At 38.1% G+C, this 19,371-nt stretch overlaps 2 protein-coding genes across 2 annotated transcripts; one reads left to right on the forward strand and one right to left on the reverse strand.

Annotated features, from left to right (window-relative positions):
• The first annotated feature begins 7,909 nt into the window (after positions 1 to 7,909).
• Positions 7,910 to 9,247, forward strand: LOC143530797 (protein sym-1-like). Its single transcript, XM_077026234.1, has 3 exons — positions 7,910 to 8,275; positions 8,534 to 8,625; positions 8,738 to 9,247. The coding sequence occupies exons 1-3, from the start codon at positions 8,120 to 8,122 to the stop codon at positions 9,141 to 9,143; spliced, it is 654 nt and encodes a 217-aa protein (XP_076882349.1). The 5' UTR covers positions 7,910 to 8,119; the 3' UTR covers positions 9,144 to 9,247.
• Positions 9,248 to 10,684: 1,437 nt separating this feature from the next.
• Positions 10,685 to 11,131, reverse strand: LOC143530793 (uncharacterized). Its single transcript, XM_077026231.1, has one exon. The coding sequence runs from the start codon at positions 11,129 to 11,131 to the stop codon at positions 10,685 to 10,687; it is 447 nt and encodes a 148-aa protein (XP_076882346.1).
• Between the last annotated feature and the right edge of the window lie 8,240 nt (positions 11,132 to 19,371).

Genomic DNA, 19,371 nt, shown 5'->3' on the forward strand with positions numbered 1-19,371 from the left:
AGATAGCAAAGCAAACCCAATTAATTTAATAGACTAAGCTGACAATCAAATCTAGACTGACTCCTTATGAAGAACTAAATATAGCAATCCCGACAAGCAAAGATCTATTAATAACCTATCACTTTACAGCTTTTTAGACTAGCAGCTCACTTTTATTTATTTAATTAATTTTATTGTTTCTATGATCGTAATCCTTATCAATTATAAACTAGTCAAGAACACACAGTAAATGACCTAACAAAACCCTATCCTATGAAACAATCAACAAGGGCAATGTGAAACAATAAATTCAAGTAAACAAAACCAAGCAATCATACGCATCAACTAAATAAAACTCAACCGTTTACTTAGAACATAATATCCATAACGAAACGAAAAGCCAAATAAAATCAAACCGAACTAAGGTTCATCACGACCTAGGCAGTCTATGGAATTTAGCCTAGCATATTAAAATCTAAATCAATCAAAACAAATAGTAATGAAAACATGGTGAAAGTATAAGAAACGGGGAATCAAAGATGATAAAACCCGTAAACTCAAACGTGAACGTGTAGCTCTTCACCGAATGTTCTCTCGCCTTCAAAATCACCAACAAACGCGTAAAATAGCTCCAAGAACTCTCAAAAATCGGCTGGTTGCTTTCAGGTTATGTCAGGTTTAAGTTAAAGGTGTTTAAATAGCGAAAACAAGGCCCGAAAATAAACAAAAACGAGTTAAAAACCCATCAGCATTGCCTAGGCACTGCGCTAAGGGCCTTTTGCCTTTCCCCTAGGCGCGGCGCGGCGTGCTTTTCCAAGGGGGTCGGTCAGACCGGCCCGGTCTGACCGGTTCTCTGTTCTGGTTCTTCCTGACGCGTTCCGTATCTCCGTTTCGGCTCGTTTTAGCTCGTTTTTCGCCCTTTTTAATCACGATCAAATCCCGGAACCTACGACACACAAAAACGTTAGTAGTATACAAATCTTGACTAAAAACGAACAAAAACAATTAAAATATTAAATAAAATAAACAAGGGAAACATATATATTTAGCATTGTATCATTAATCTTTTAGCAACTACACTGTTTGTTTCTGATTCCGCCTTAAACAAACGGTTTTCTTTCCTAAAATAGCAACTGTCATTAACTCTCTTGTCGACACATTTATTGTGTGAGTTATGACTTGATTGTGATTGTGAGTGATTATTCGGGACTGACAACTCGGGTTTTCGTTCAATTTTTTAATCGATAATAACCAACCCATTTTCGTTTTCGGAAACTTTTAGTCAACATAACATCGCGTTTGTCGAGTTAATAATTATTTCTTGTTATTTGTTTATTTATCCATATAACTTTCAAATATATACAAAATACCCAATCCCTTTTAATTTTAACCCATTTTTATCCATCTATAAAGTTGATGGACTAATTTGCAAAACTGGATAAACATTATATCAAGCCCATGTGCATAACCCATACCCGTTTTTTACGAAACCCGCAACCCGTGTGTTTCTTGATGCTTAATCCTCGTCGTATAACTGGAATTGATTTGTAAGATCGTTTATATGCATAAAAACGACCTATACCGACAAACTAATTAGGAAATAAGATCATAATTTGATTCGTATTAAGCTTATAACGAACCCGTTTATATCAAAAGATACATTATACATTTACAGATGATCATAATGCAATTAAGAACATATGCAGCCTCCCCGTGTTCTCGCGACGCAAACCCTATGTTTAATTTCATTATACAACTCGGTTGTCCATCCAATCTGTTCGTTTGTTGGCCGTCATCTGCAACTCGCCGTTCACCATCAACACGGACTCGTAACTGGAATCCTTGACGGTAAATTCCGAAGGGGTTCAATCATTCTCACATCCTCACTCGTATATTTCGTTCATCTAATCAAGTTATAGATTGGATTGCTTATCGAACTGAAGCTCACGTAGAGATGACTTTAGGATAATAAACATATACAAGAATTAGTTGGTTTTATATTTGTAATTTTCTTTATTTTTGTTGTATTTAAATGTTTGATAATAAATAAATAGATATTGTCACTTTATAATTTCATGATAGTACCTTCAGAGCTGTGGGCAATCAGCTCACGCCCCGACATTTCCGCCATAGTTGGGGAGTGACAACATAGGTAAATGAAATATGACCAGTAAGTGCAGTAGACAATTCAAACATTTGCATATAGAACAAAAACACTAAATTTGAACAAACTTGAGAATTGTATCTACTATCAAACAAAACCAAACTCATGAGACAACATATGGAGTTAAAAACACATAATAAGCAATAATATAAGTATTAGTATATAACAACACGGATCATACAGATTCCAGACGCAATCATAACGTGCCATATGCTTTGACCCATTATATTTAAATAACTGATAAGAAAAAACAATATTAAAATGAAAAAATGGTCAGAAAAGTTTACAATTTTTTTTATATATTTCTTTGACGGGCTAGAAGAGCAAGTCGAGCCTAACTGTTTCAGATTAAAATACCAATCAGTAATCAAATGTTGTTAAACAGATCATGTTGTTAAACTGCTGTTAAACGGGCTCTGCGTTAATTTTTGTTAAACGAATTATGTAATTTACTGCTCTTCTAATTGTTAAAAATGTTTCATGCAATAAATTTAATTTCTTCATAAACCGGTTTAACAGGCCAAAACAGAAAAGTAAGCCCAACCAGTTCAGATTGAAATATCCAATCAGTAAACAAATACTGTTAAAGGGCATCTGCAATATATTTGTCTTCAAATTGTAGAAATGATTTGTGTAATAACCTATTTAAGAAACAAAAAACATATTTATCATAACATCAAACATGTATAAATGCAACTGCAATTTCAATATACACTTATGAACACACACTGTGCAGATATTCACATAGCACAAGATATGATCAAACATGCTTCGTATATACATAACAGACTTAACCATGACATATTGTTTTCAAAATCATTAACCAAAACTACCAACAACAAAAAGGAAAATAATATCACCTAGTAAAAGAAGAGTTGAAACAAGCGTTAAGAAGCAACTGTGGCATGTGAGTAAGCTTGGGGTGTCGACTTGTCGGAGTATTGTGATGATGAACGACGGCTGGTTAGGTTTGGTTAACATACAGAAAGGAGGGAAACGTATGATATGATGAAGATAAGGCTAGGGCAGCATGGTAATTTGAGTCTGATCAAATCTTAACCCTTTTCTTTCTCTCCTATTCTTTTCAATTTGGAAGGAAAAGAAATATAATCAATTTCCTCTTAGTTTCTTTTCCATTCTTTTCTTTTCTCACCTTAAAAAAACTAGGGAACACATTTTTTTTCCTAATTTCTTACCCTTTCTTTTCCTTTCCCTCTATAATTGAGACTTTGGAACATAGTGTAAATATCTTCGGGCCGAGTTGTGATTGTTTTTAGGTAATTATTCTTCTTCTGTCATCTTGTCTATGTTTAAAAAAATGAAGTTTTATGTGTAAGAATGATAATTTGAATAATTAAACTTAGGGTTTTATTGCATGACTCGAACCGCGTCACCGACCACAAACTTAAAAATAAAAAAAAGAAATTTTGGTCTCGTGACTTTGGATCCGGCCTAATTAAATGTTTAAAATCTGTCACAGTTCCTACCAGTGCAGTGATACATGGAAAGTGGATACACCTTAGTGGTTTATTTTCTTAATCATTGAGACACTATCTCCCTATATAATAAAAGAAGATAATTTATGTCCACTTGTCATTCATACATATAGAGCAAGTGTACACATGTCGGCCGTCAGCTTATGTGGCATATATAGAGGGTGTCCACGTATGGTTAAACTAGGTTTTTGAAAATTGAAATCCCGCTCTTTTACAATCTTCTTTTCCTCTGGAACTAACTAACTCATCTTTATAAAGAATCCCAATGAAAGAAAGTTAAACCGAGGTATAGTAGGATTTCCTGACTTCTTGTCAGTTTGATCCACGGCTTGAATACAAATCTCCTCAGGTATCCCTAACCTAATCTTCTTCCACTGATTATCTTCTAGGTTCTCTTCTTCTTTTAATTAATCTGGGTTATCCATTTGTTAGAAATTTTGGTGATTGATTCTTTCTTCTTTGTTTATCATTTGGGGGTACACTATCTCTGTTTTTCGAGATCACGGTCAATAGCAGCAGTTAATTTTGTGGAATTTGACGTTTTTACCTTTTGCTTAGCTGATCATAATTTTGTATAATATCTTTGAATAAAGCAGCTTAGGGGTTATATTCAATCATGTATTTGTGTATTGTGTTTGCAGACTTTAATAATCTTATAATTTTTTTATGAAATATTGTTACTGTATTTTATCCGACACAACCTCTACCTTAGTTTTTTAACTAACCATTGTTATTGACTTGGGTCAACATTAACTAATTCACATTACTTGTGCTAATTTCCAGTTTGCATTATCTTTTATTGTTTCATATTCAATGGCCATTCTTTCATCTCATTCATGCTTTCTGATAAAGGCTCTCATGTTCACATATTTTTGAATTTTTAAACTTTGTTTCAAGTATACTTATTATATATCCCTCGGTTGTAGTTATTATTAAATAGAAAGGGTCATATAAACAAAAGAAAGAGCTCCATTTTAAAATGATGAAACCTGAAGCTTCTTCGGGTAGTTAACTAAACGAACTTAAATAACATAATCTAGCAAACATAAAAAAATTTAAATGAACACATGATACAAGCTGTTCTGACAGACCCGTGATCTTATTTTTAAAGTTGTTGTCCTGGTTGATCTATAATAACGGTTACTATTATTTGTCTTTAGATTTAAAAACCATTTTTTTTTATATTTATCATGTTAATAAAATGAGATTATCATTCAGTTGCTATCTGCAGTAACAAAGTCTAAGTCTGGTTTTCTTCAAATGGTTAAAAACACTTAAAATTTGTTTATGATTTATAACTTACGCAACTAATTGATATGTTATTTTTAGGATCAGATCTTCTCTAAGTTTAAGGACTTCGTCAAAAAGCTCAACACACTGCTATAAATGATTGTATGTCTCTTTGAGTCAAACGGGTCACGAAAAGTCCCTAACATAATACCATTAATAATGTAACCCCTTACCTTCAAGGATTCTTCGTTTCTTATACAACTTACTCTAGATGTAAGCTTTAGATCTGAAAAAGTGTGCGCGTAGGGAAGGTTCGTTTTACGGGTTTGAACGTGTTTGGATCAATACGGGTTCTGAGCAAAGTGAGTTGGGTCAAAACGGTTCATTTTAAAAGTCATCAATATGATTTGGGTCAATACGAGTTCTCTTTCATATTGGGCTGAATTTGTGATTGAAATGGACCATAAACTATATTATGTGATTCATGAATGAAGCTAAAAGTTTGATACAACTATCAAAAAATAAAGGTAACTAAGTCTTCATCATCAGTGTCATCATTCTTAAGATATTCAGCTGTTCGATTATTGATAGTTTGTTTCTCTATATCTGGCAGGATCAAGTTTGGTTGATTTCTATGAGGTTGACCACACTATTTGCAAGGTTGGCTCACAACGAAAAATGTCAGAATCACACATGGTTAAAAGTCATTTAAGGTGGTGAAACAAACTTGTTGAACAAGATTGGCAAGTGTTAAAAACATATGTTGTGGATGATAGGTTGAAATGGGCTGCATTTTTTAAACTTGGATCAGTAATGAAGGACCAACTTGGATTGAATGCTAAATATTATGTATATGATTAGAATTTTTACAGGTGATGGATGTTTCGTTAATGATTTTACTGTTTTTTGTATTATTTAAAATTGACAAAATGGCAAAACTAGTCCTTTATGTTTGTACGTTTTTTCAATGGTTGTCTTTTAGCAAACTTAATAACAAAGAACATCCTTTAAGTTTCAAATCCCTATCACGTTACGTCCTTTATCACTAATGGAGTTAATTTTTCTTGTTAAATTTGGTCATGTGCCTTGCACATGAGGGTAATTTGGTCATTTTAATCTATTTATTAAAAATTATGTTAATCTCTTCACCCACCATCTTCATTCTCTCTCTCTCTAACATTCACCATCTTCACACACCCTCTCTCTATGTCTCTCTAACATTCAGAACTGCCACCTCTACCACCATCACCAACCAGCAACCACATGCCACCGCCACCACCATCATTTTCCGCCACCATCACCTAGCTGTTGCGACCACCAATTTCCACTGGCAGCAGAAGATTGAAATTGAACAGAGATTTGGGAGACCACCTAAGATGGTGAGGAGTGGTACGGCGACGACGACGATGGTGGTTTCGAAAACCTGGTTCTGCTGCAAGGGGTGTCACTGGGAAACCGAGGGTCACCGGATCACCTCCTATGCCTTCAAAAAAGACCATCGGAACTTCCACGTTTGGCCGGCGGCGGGTTCATCCACTCTGGCTCTGGTAAGTCCAACAACCATGGTTTGTTTATCTCTATTTTTAATAGCTTAACGTTGATTGGAAAATGCAGCTCACTAGAATCAGAACCAGATTGGGTGATATTGTTTTGCCTAGGTGGCGTTGCTATTTTGAATTTTGGGTGGTGATGGCAACGACAAGTGGTGGTGGTTCGTTGGTGATGGTGGTATTGGTGGTGGTTCTGAATGTTAAAGAGAGGGAGAATGTTTTTAATAAATAGATAAAAATGTTTTTAATAAATAGATGATGGGTGAAGAGATTAAAATGTTTTTAATAAATAGATAAAAATGACCGAATTACCCTCATGTGCAAGACCCATGACCAGATTTAACAAGAAAAATTAACTCCGTTAGTGACAAAGGACGTAACATGATAAAGATTTGAAACTTAAAGGATGTTATTTGTCATTAAGTTTACCAAAGGACAACCATAGAAAAAATGTGCAAACATAAAGGACTAGTTTTGTTATTTTATCTTTAAAATTCTATAAATCTTTAATGTTTGATTGATATATTATTTGTTGGATTAATTATAAATCCACTTTTGAGAATTACCTCTTAAAAGAGTTGTGTTATGTGTTGTGTATGTATTGTTAGATGTACTGTACCGACGTGTTGAAGTACCTTCGAGTTAAAAACCAAAAATCTTTTATACAAGTTCAGCCAAGACAGGTTGATTAAAAATTGTTTTAGGCTAAATTTTTGCTTTTTAACAAATAGTTAAGTGTCAAATGTTTGTTATTATTATTATTTAATTATTTTTTGTTAGCCTGTGTGTCACACGGGTATATAGACTAGTATCTGAATAAATCAAATTTTATAAGAGGAAATTCCCAAAATAGCTCATTTATAGAATGTAGTTCCAAGTTTGTCCCCCAAAATTCAAGTTTCCAACTTTGTACCTTTGGGATCTCATCGCCGGCGACATGTTAGCGAACACCGACGATGTGTTAACATAACATAGGGTTGACGATGCGTTTATGTTGCTAACATAGGGTAGCAGCGATGCGTTAAGGTTTAAAGCAGGGGTTTCACGATGCGTTAGTTGATAACGCATCGCTGCTACCCTATGTTAGCAACATAAACGCATCGTCAACCCTATGTTACGTTAGCAACATAAACGCATCGTCAGCGACTTGTTGACATAACATAGGGTTGACGATGTGTTTATGTTGCTAACATAGGGTAGCAGTGATGCGTTATCAACTAACGCATCGTGGAACCCCTGTTTTAAACATTAACGCATCGCTGCTACCATATGTTAGCAACATAACGCATCGTCAACCCTATGTTATGTTAACACATCGTTGGTGTTCGCTAACATATCGCCGGTGACGAGATACCAAAGGGACAAATTTGGAAACTTAAATGAAAAGGGTATAACCCTACCCGTACAAATTTGGAAACTTGAAACCACACTATATAAATGGGCTATTTTGAGGATTTTCCCATTTTATAAGCCTAAATGAAAAGGGTATAACCCTACACGTACATCCGGGCCCACCCAATTTCATGTAAAAAATGCACACACCTAAATTGAATCTCAACCAACGTTATTAACAGAGGTTTCAAATGTCTTATTTCATTTCCCGCAGCCCCACCTTTTTCAAACCATAAACCAAACCACATCATGTTTCCATCTAGAAATCATAAGATTTTAATCTTCATACATTAAAAACATTCGATGAGATGTTGGAGATTTGGAGATGGTATAAACATTGTTTAGCTGCACATCCTTTGAAAACACAGGTTTTCAGCTCGGGTTTGATTTGGGGACTCGGTGATCTTGCTGCTCAGGTCGTTACACACGCAACCGCTGCCAAGAAGAAATACATTTTTCATTCTGTACTGGTTCCTCGATTTCGTTTTCAAATTTAGGTTTAACTTGCGTATGCTAAATGTTTATGAAAAAATGGGGAAGAGTTATACTAAACGTACCCCTACGTGTCTCTCTGCTCTTCATCGCAAGGGGGTGCATTCAACATATAGGGGTACGTCTAGCCATCGAATTAAAAATAACTTATAGGATACATTTAGCCTAACCCTTCTCAAATTATTTCAATTTCCGGGCATGATCGAGGTAATATTATGTTAATGTAATAGGATGATGATCGTGATTTACGGATCAACTGGAGACGCGTAGTTACCACGAGCATTTTCGGGATGGCATTTGTCGGCCCAATCGGCCATTTCTGGTTAGTGCTTCGTTCGGGTTTTTTTTTTAAATAAATAGCTTTTACGGTTGTACATGTTATAAAACTGAAGCTCCAATCGAACATGATATGTGATTTCTTTCGACTTTTGAAGGTACGAAGGTCTAGATCGATTTTTGATGTATAGACTTCAATACCCGCCAAAATCGTTGCGATTTGTTGCAACGAAAGTAGCAATTGACGAGATAATATTTGGGCCGGTGGATTTATTCGTGTTCTTCACTTACATGGGTTTCGCGTTGGGGAAAAACGTTACTCAAGTTAAGGAAGAGTTGAAGCGGGATTTCCTTCCGGCGTTAATTGTAGAAAGCGGGACATGGCCCATAGTTCAAGTGATTAACTTTCGGTTCGTACCCGTGAAGTATCAGCTTCTGTATGTGAATATTTTCTGCTTCTTGGATAGTTGTTTTCTTTCATGGCTTGAACAACAACAGGATGCCTCTTGGAAACAATGGTTTAGAAGTTTTTTCTTTGGAAATCATAAAAGGCGGGACGGATGAGTCCCTCTTAACGAGTCGACACACTCATCTGTATCAAAAACTATTGACTCAGTAGTTAAAGCTGTAGCTTCGGTTACCCTTTTCGTCATATAGTAGTTTTACGAGAGAGATCGTGCTTTTTACGACTGTAAATATTCATATTAAGTTTATCGACAAGTAAATGTGGGTCCCACACTCCGTATTCACTCACATTCTTCGTAAAAATACAATCTTGTGTAAAAATGTATCAACTGTATTTAAAAGCTGACATGACAGTGCTACAAACATAAGCTAACTTGACATGACATGATCATACATATCTAACTAATGGATTTCCAAATCTTTGATCGCCAAATCGGCTTCTTCATATAACCCGGCCCTACGATAACCAGCAACCAGAAACTCATAACTAGACCTTGCAAGTTTATGTGAATCCTTTATAAACTCCAAAAACACATCTAATCTATCGTACGCACATCCACGAACATACAAACATAGAACGTTTTCAAAATCTTTATCTGACCGAAACAACACCCCATGTTTCAACATCCTCCCAACCGAATATTCTGTATCATCCAATCTATCTAATTTCGTGTAAACCCTAATCAACCCATTATGAATATGAGACAAAATATCCAAGTCTTGATTATTATAACTAGTCTCTGTTAATAATACTAACACCCACTCCATCTCTTCCACCAATTCTTTATCACAATAAAACATAATAGGCTTCTCAACCACACACTCATCAACCCTCCATTTATGTTCCAAAATACCCTTCAAAACCCTCTAATATTAACCAAATCTTTTTGTTCACAAAACCCAACTAGCATATTATCTAACTCGGTTAGGTACCCGTGTGATACACAGGTTTGATAAATTATATTATAAAAAAGTCAGTGAATCTAAAGATGCACTTAAAACATCTAATAAATTTCAATGAAGAAAAATAGAATTACATGACAAAACTCTCTAAAAATCTCTTTATGTACAACGTTCTTAGTCTTTTTTTAAACTTGACAATCTTCATAAAAAACGAGTACTTTGAGTCCTTTTGTTTAACTCTAGACAGCGTAGAGCGAAAACTGGTTGTCTAAGAAATAAACCAACCCTAGAAAGTGATTGCCTTTGACTTTTATTGATTGTCATTGCAAAACTAACAGTAACCGGAAACTGCCTTCTTTGAAATCTGAACATAATTTTTTTATCTGTTAGTATAAGATTTGTTCTTGAAATATAAGTGCGGTCACCAATATTGGTTCAGATATGACAACTTCAATAACACGATTATAAAGTCTTTTTACCTGTATCTTGGTCCATTACATAGACCAGTTTTTTGGTAAACATTTATAAGTAGCATGATCGGTACTCCAACTTTTAGTACTAACTTGTGATTTGACATTCCAGAAATTTTGAATCCATTTAAAACATCAGGAGAGTACATATTTTCTTGAAGCGTGTCACGAACATTTTCATCTGGACATATACTATCAGAGCTAATGTATTCTTTCTCTTCTCTTGGAAACATGGACAACAAACGATCGTTAACTTCCTCAACGACCTCATTTGTTGGTGAGTAAGGCTCCTTCACTAAAGAAATCTGGATTTTCATAGCCTCTGAGGATACAAGGATATACAAAGTTAATTAATTGTGAAAGAGGATCATTGGTATCCTTAATAAGAAGATCGTCAGGAATATCAAAAGTCGTGTCAGCATCTTTTTGACCACCAAGTTTTCCCTCTCCTAGATCCAAAAACCAATTAGCGAACTCTTTTGTTTCTTGTATTTTAGATTTGTCACTTCCAACGGTTAACCTCATGTTTTTTTTTGTTAGTTTAAGTAGTTTGCAAATACCCCAAAGGTAGGATAAACACAAAGATGCATTAACAATGTCATGCCTCGTGCTGCCTTGAACAATAGGAAGAGTTTGTCTAAAATCACCACCAAAAACGACAACTTTTCCACCAAATGGCCTTTCACAATTCATGTTACCATTTTGACCCAGCATGTCTCAAGGTTCTGTCCAAAGCTCAAACGCATGTTTATGAGTCATGTGTGTCTTGCCCCGTATAAATAACTTTGTTTTCTTTAATAAATGGGCAGCATGTGGTGTTTTTTTTAATGCCACAAGATGAAATCTCAGTAAGATTTATAGAAATTCCAAACCTTGAATGTGTTGTTCTTCCTCCCGACAATAACGAAGATCCAATTGGATCTTATTGAAGCAGAAAGTGTCCTCCACAAAAAGGTTTTACCAGTTCCACCATAACCGTAAACAAAGAATACAACATTAGTTTTGTACATCTTGTAACGGTTATATGGTTACTATCACCCAAAATTAACAATATCTAAAATTGTAATTTTTAAATGATTTATGCCAGGTAAGTATAATGTGTAAATTTAATATTGATGTGATGATTGATAGGGCTAATAAGGAAGATTTTAAATCTTAATTAAAATTTTATTTTAAATAAATTTAATTAGAAATTACATGGGTGTGCCACTTGTCAAAATATTAGGCAAACTAAGGGGTTTGTGGTTCAACCAACATTTTTGTTTATTATAATAGTAGATATTAACGCCTTCGGTTCGATTCCCGCTTCTACCATTTCTCCTTAAAACCTCTCAGCATGTTCAAATCTTTTAAGTTTTACACATCCTAGAATCATAGCTTCATAGGTGTCTAAATCAGCTATAAAACCCGAAGCCATCTTGGTTGAGTACCATGCTAACACTGCCTTAACGTTTCCGAGATTTGCCAATGCGGAAATGAATAAATTGTAAGTGTGAGAAGTGGGCTTGTGGTCCTTTGAATGCTGCATTGTTTCATATATGCTAAGTGCAGTGACTATATTGTTTGAGGATAAGTGAGCGGATATTAAGGCTTCAAGAACATTAGAAGATGGCTCTGTACCGTGATTCTCCATTGAAGTGAAAACCCGCATTGCTGTTTGCGGGTCGTGGATCCTACCGCAAAAATGTATTAAATCTGAGTAAACATTGTCGTTTTTCTCATTTTCTTCTACTCCCCATTCAAGAACCTGTCGAAGTGGATACTAGTTCTCGCATTAGTATAAATGCATTCAACGTTTTGCTCAATTAAGTTATAGAGCAAGCTATGCTTTTAATAACTCTTGCAGTCAATTACTTATTTTTATCATGAGTTCAGTGTCCATGGTTTTCATTTCTTGTCATTTTAATCCTTGACAGTAGCCCGTTTGATTATTTTGTTAATGAAAGGGTATTTTAGTCTTTTTACACTTAAGGTATTAGCGTCAAGGATTGAAATGAAAAGTAAAGAAAACCATGTGTACTAAAAATGTGAAGAAACAAACTAATGGACTAAAAAGATTATTTTGGTCAAACCACAAGAACTAAAAGCGTATTTTACTCTAGTTCTATAACCAATTCTTTACGTGCAAACACAATTAGGAATGTGCTTCGACCTTCGAGATAAAACCGAACTGAACCCAAATTTTAGGAAAATCAAAACAAAAGGCCGGACCTATATATGGTGGGTTGGTCTAGGTCTTTCAAATAGGGCTGTCATAACATGTCGGAAACAACACGATATGACATGATGACCTGTTGTATAAACACGAACACGACACGATAACTATTCGTGTCATTTTTTGAAACACGAACACGAACCTATTTAGTAGCAGGTTGACCTGTTAAGGGACCGTTTAAAACTACAATGAATAATACGTGTAATGAAACAAAAACTTTCAAAATAAGCATAAAAGTCTTAGTTTATACATAATCCATAACATATTTGAAACAAAAAACCACAATCCTTAAAATTTATGAAACAAAAAACCACAAATCCATAACATACTTGAAACAAAAAACAATAGAAGCAAATCATAACATCCAATAAAAATATAATAGCAGGTTCTGACGGAAGATGAGTGAAATGTCGTATATAAGTATGTCTTTAGATTTAGGACTTTAGAGGTGTATATTTATTTATTTTTTTAAATTAAAAATCTACACAGGTTTACTAACAGGTTAACAGGTCTTTAACCTGTTAGGACACGAATTTTAACATGTCTTAAACAGGTTGACATGTTTAAGACACGAAACATGTTAAGCTCAAGCCCAAACCTGTTAAAACTCGTGTCATGTCGTATTAACAAGTCCGTGTCATAATTAACAGCCTACTTTCCAAGTTGGGTCGGGTCTCAGATTGTGACATAACCAAATATGAATTATTTATACAAAGATTTTATATATATATTTCATCAGTAAATTATAAAAGGAAAATCCCAAAAAGTCCATTTTGACCCATCACATTCTAAGAATGTCCAAATAAAACCTCTCTAGGGTAACACTTACCAATCGCCACGATTGGCCATCCGATAGAACACCGGAGAAACGGTCAATCCGAGGCAACATCCCCTTTGCCGTACACAAAAATTCGAAATGTCAAATTTGCATGAGAGCGAGAGGATGCAACTGGGATAAATGGATCCCATACGCACTTAAAACCTTCATAAGAAACTTGGTTATCGGAAACCGAAGGTTCGCATAAACAAAATAGTCGGAATACACTGCCATCTTGCCGGCAGGAGGCATACTCGCGACAGATCCGACACTGGGGAACTCTGGGTCCCCATTCCGGTGGGATACCATAAATACGAAGAAACGTTTCGTATTCAGAGACATCCCATTTAATCTCTGCAGTATCAATGGTTGGTGCCAAAGACCCTGCACTACTAGCTATCGGTTCGTTTATAAATGGAAAACAACGAGTAATCGTGACAAGAATCAAAATATCGGCTAGAAGAATTGAGAGAAAACAAAGAAGAATCAAGAAATCAAGGGTGAATAAACTTCATAAAGAAGTTAACCTCCACTATTTATACCCATCGCAAATTAAGGCGATGGGATATGAACAGTGGAGAGAGAAAGTCATCGCCCATTCAGCAGACGCCACGTCACGCGGTAAATTCGAAAAAGAGAAAAAGGTGTACAGTCGGGTACAGTGACAGTCGGCATAAACGTCCCATCACCTGCCCACACGCCTGCAAGTAGTCAACTTGTCCTTTTTCATGATTATCCATCTTACCAACATAAGATATTTCTACCAACTTTCAAAACTTAAAAACCCCCAAAATTTATCTTAAGTCCAAATTCCACCCGCATAAAGCTTCATGCGGAAGAAACACTGGACTGGGGGGGACTTCTAGAGGTAGGGTAAAAGACCCAAATACCCTTAAAAGATACACGCGGGTAAGAGGAACACTCCTCACAAGTCACCCGCGGAAGCATATGGATCACCCACATAACTTTATAAAGGAAGAGCGCCCTTATAGTTCACGCGGAAGCATCCAGGCATCCTCTGACGTCATCCGCGTGATAGCACATCTACCCGCCAAGATGACCAGGAGGCAATGTCAATAGGACAGCTATAATATAAACCGACTGCCTTCTAGAAGACTTACCAAAAATGCTTTCTGGGGCAATACGTGATCTCTCAACCAATGGATAGGGGACACCTGGCCAGGTTGTTATAACCGTGCACATGGTCAGCAATTAACTCGTCCTATCATGGAATGACGCGTGTCCAGGTTTTTATACTCATGCACATGCAACGTATATGTGACACCGGTAAATTCCCAATCCCCTTAAACCGAGTAATCAACCTAAATATTAGGTAAATTATGTTATATGCGCCTTGCGCGAGCTCGCCATATTAGAAACAGCGCGTGCATTTGTTATGTGCGCCCTGCGCGAGGCGCGCCATGTTAATCAGCGCGTGCAATTGTTATGTGCGCCCTGCGCTGAGCGCGCCATGTTAATCAGCGCGTGCATTTGTTATGTGCGCCCTGCGCGAGCGCACCATGTTAAGAACCAGCGTGGGCATATGTTATATGCGCCATGCGCGAATGTTTTGGCTTTATGTTTTCATGTACCTTAACGTTATGTTGTCTAATGGGTTGACCATCCCGCATGATGCTAAGGGCGGGGTGCATCCTAAATCGTTTATGCGCGTGCGGAAGGGAACTAACCTCCCCGCATGGCGGGAACATTGAGAGCTAGTTTGTCTGAAGCTCCAAGATGGAATTGACTTCAACATAACTGATCACTATGTTGAAATACCAAGACCACCTGGAGAATCTACAAATGAAACTCAATGTCCCTGACTGCGAGAAGGTTACGCACCTACCCGCAGCAAAGAAATGTCCCTTCACGCAGGAAAGCTATGCGCACCAAGTGATACGCGCAGAACACTTTGTCTATTCTCCAGATGTAAGGAGATTACTCCCGCCCAAAAGAAAACAGTAGCGTGTTTCAGAGATTTTCCACTTTTTACTGTACAACTGACAAAAGTACCTGAAAAAGCACACTGTAACATGAAAAGTCAACTGTCAGCCACCCTATTCTCACCAACCCCAGACCTGCATGTCCTGACCAAATCAAATCAAAATCTTTTATCCACTACTCCCACTTTTAAATAAATAATAATAATTTTCATACTTTATCATCATTACACCTAGATATGAGAAGATTACAATCCCCTAAAGCAAGGGATTGTGTTCCCTTGAGTTTGACTATAAATATGTAACCTAAGTTATCACCCAAACGCACTTCAAACTTCTCTCTTAAGAACTGCAAACTTGCATTAATCATCTCCCAAGCATCCGATCCTGTTACTAGGTAAGCCGAGAATATAACCTTGAGGATCTACCTTCCAACCCTTATATTCTCCTATTTCTTGATCTTAATATATATACTTCTTAATCGTATTCTAGACCTTCAATCAAAGGCCAACACCAAGAAAACCCGAATCTCGATTAATCCCTTAACAAGAAACCACAGGTGAGTCCTCACAGCCCCTATTTTCACTATTTCCACTATTTTTAAACTGTTTTCGGGGCGAGGGACACGTACTTAAATTACGATTTATCATATTATACTTACAAGTTATGCCAAACGATTGTGTTTAAATTATGTTTCATGATGAGCAATGCAAACGGTTATCTATGGTTTACGATGTATGTGCGCCAGAATTCGAGTAAGTGATCACTTTACCATTGGAACTCTAAGGGTAGGACTGCTGGTTTGATCGCCCACTCGTAGGGGTCGCACCTCTTACACAGACGAGTGCCTAGTATGGTCATGGGGCAGTACTATGGGTTTGAGCCCGCTCGTAAGAGGTCGCTCCTCTTACGCAGACGAGCGCCTTGTTTTCCGGCACAACGTCTGCGCGTAACCCGCGGGACGGTATTATTCGCTCGTAGTGGCAGCGCCACTTACACTGACGAGCACGATTTTTCAGAAGTGTCCGCGCGTAACCCGCGGGACAGTATTACTTGTTTCGCTCGTAGTGGCAGCACCAACTTACACAGACGAGCACAGTTCCCAGAAATGTTTCGCAGCGTAACCCGCGGAACGATTTTATCAGAATATGTTGATAGAACTATGTTTTACCGAGCATGTGTTTTAATGATGCTATCAGAATTATGTTTCAGAATGATTTTTATCAAGATTATGATGCAATACGATTTATCAAGTTACTAAAACTTGTGAACTCACTCAGTTTATACTGATTCAAATGTTTTACGTGTCTTTCAGGAGATAACTAAGTAGCGCATGGAGTCACACTTAGAGCACCTCACGCTGAACATCTAAAACTAGCTTTTTGGAAGATTTTAGTTCTATCCCTTCGATGCGCGTGGTTGTTCTCGCCGCGCAAGGGGATATGGCGTGGAAATCTTCAACAGTTTTTATACTTGGATGATTTTATGTAATTTTTAAACAATGTATTGTATTTGTATTAAACATTTCATGCGCAATGAAAATCTTATCTTGAGTGTTTGCAATGGCCCGTGCTTAATTATCAATCCCCCACTCGCGCGCGCCCGGCTGTTTCCGCCGCTCAGGGCCGGGTGTGTGACAGATTGGTATCAAAGCACTGGTTATAGCGAACTAGGAAAAGAAGTTTCAACCTAGGACTATAACCGTTGGGGAATCGCATGAAATATTTTTCAAAGAAAATATTTTCAAAAGAAACTATACACACACTTAGGAACACGGGTCACACAGTGTCTAGTGAATAAAGATAAAGAACATTATGTGCTCAGAGTAAATGCGCTAAGTTTAATATATTTTCACTCTTTTAAAGCGAGAATGCCTCCAACCAGAGCCAAGGGAATTACCATGACACCCGAGGAACTCGCGGAAATAATCGCGCAGGGCGATTGCGACACATGAGGCCAGCAAGGCCGAATCAAGTCAGGGTCGTCAGAACGAGACCCCAGAACCCGATTCAGGAGCCTTGGACAAAGGGGTGCTCCTATAAGACATTTATGGCTGTAGGCCTTGGCCATTCAAGGGTACCGAAGGGGCCATTGGGCTCTACAACTGGATTGACAAGATGGAGACAGTTCTCTCCATTAGCAGATGTAGTGAGAACCAGAAGGTCCTTTACGCGACATGCATGTTCCAAGAAGCAGCTTCGTCTTGGTGGAAGCTTCAAGTGAAGACTTTGGGGCGAGAGAGTTGCTCTTCACAAGACCTGGAAGAACTGAAGGAAATGATGATGAGAAAGTTCTGCTCTCGCGCAGAAATCCAGAGTCTGCAGCAGGAATTCTGGAACCACACCATGGTAGGAACGGATATCGACGCCTACAACAACCGGTTCAACGAGCTTTGCCAGTTGGTGCCAGGACATGGCAAACACGGAGGGAAAAGAAGATCGAGAGGTATATTTTTGGGTTACCTCCTGTTGTTAGGGTTCCGCTCAACGCCGCAGCGCCTCCAACCTTTGATGAAGCGGGTTAGCGCGGGCCATCACCCTTACAAGGGATACGGTCCGTGCGGGTATGTTGACTACGCGCGGAAACGAGCAGCGAACCTCTGACTCCAAGAGGAAATGGAACTCTCACCACCGAGGGTCCGACTCCAAGCAGCCACCGTTCAAGAAGCAGGAAGGCGCAAGGGTTTACGCGATCCAAGCCGCGGAGCCATCAAGGAAAGGATACAGTGGGGCCTTACCCATGGTGCAACAAATGCAAGTTTCACCACGAGGGTGAATGCGCGAGCGTCACGTGCGCCAAATGTAACAGGCCAGGGCACAAGACGGTGAATTGCCGTGCTAAAGAAGCTGGAGCCAATGACAACTGCTACGCATGCGGAAAGCCAGGGCATTTCAGTCGGGATTGCCCGCAAAGGGGAAACCAAGCTCGCGGGAGAGCTTTTGTGATCGGCGCGGGTGAAGCTAAAGAAGAGCCGAATGTGGTAACCGGTACGTTTTTGCTTAACGGCCATTTTGCATCTGTCTTATTTGATACTGGCGCTTGACCTAAGTTTTATATCTGCTGTGTTTAAAAACTCCCTAGGCTTAGCAACCAGTAGGGCTAGACACGCCTTATACTATAGAACTAGCCAATGGAAGGCAGTTATGCTGCGAACGAAAGAACTGAACAATGTGTTATAGTCATGGGAGGTCACGGGTTCAATATTAACTTGTTACCAATAGACTTGGGAAGTTTTGACATTGTGGTAGGTATGGATTTGGTAGTCGAGAACCGCGCGAAGTTATTTGCCATGAGAAGCAGGTTCGGATCCCACTGTTGAACGAAGAAACCTTGGTAATTCAAGGGGAAAGAAGGGGAGTTGCGACAAAACTGATTTCGTGCCTAAAGGCGCGCAAGTGCCTAAGGAAAGGGTGCTACGCCTTCCTGGCGCATGTAGTAGAGAAGAAAGGAGATGAGCGAAGAATTGAAGACTTACCAGTAGTGCGCGAATTTCCAGAAGTTTTTCCCTGAAGATTTGCCCGGATTGCCGCAGCCGCGACAAGTAGACTTTCGTATTGATTTAGTCCCAGGAGCTGCGCCGAGTAGCACGAGCACCTTATCGATTAGCTCCATCTGAGATGCAAGAGCTATCCAATCAGTTTACAGGGACTATTGGATAAAGGGTTTCATACGCCCAAGCTTTTCGCCTTGGGGAGCTCCAGTACTGTTTGTTAAGAAGAAGGATGGTTCCTTCGGATGTGTATTGACTAAGGGAGCTGAACAAGCTGACAGTCAAGAATCGGTACCCTTTACCGAGGATTGACGACTTATTTGACCAGTTGCAGGGATCCAGTTATTATTCAAAGATAGATCTACGGTCAGGATACCACCAACTTAGGGGTCCATGAGGAAGATGTGCCGAAGAAACAGCCTTCCGAACTAGATACGGCCATTATGAGTTCTTAGTGATGCCCTTCGGGCTAACTAATGCGCCGGCTGTATT

The sequence above is a fragment of the Bidens hawaiensis genome, unplaced genomic scaffold, assembly GCF_021521415.1.
Source record: "Bidens hawaiensis isolate Kalapana, Puna unplaced genomic scaffold, B.hawaiensis_p1.1 tig00009038_1, whole genome shotgun sequence".
In the NCBI taxonomy this organism is placed as follows: domain Eukaryota; kingdom Viridiplantae; phylum Streptophyta; class Magnoliopsida; order Asterales; family Asteraceae; genus Bidens; species Bidens hawaiensis.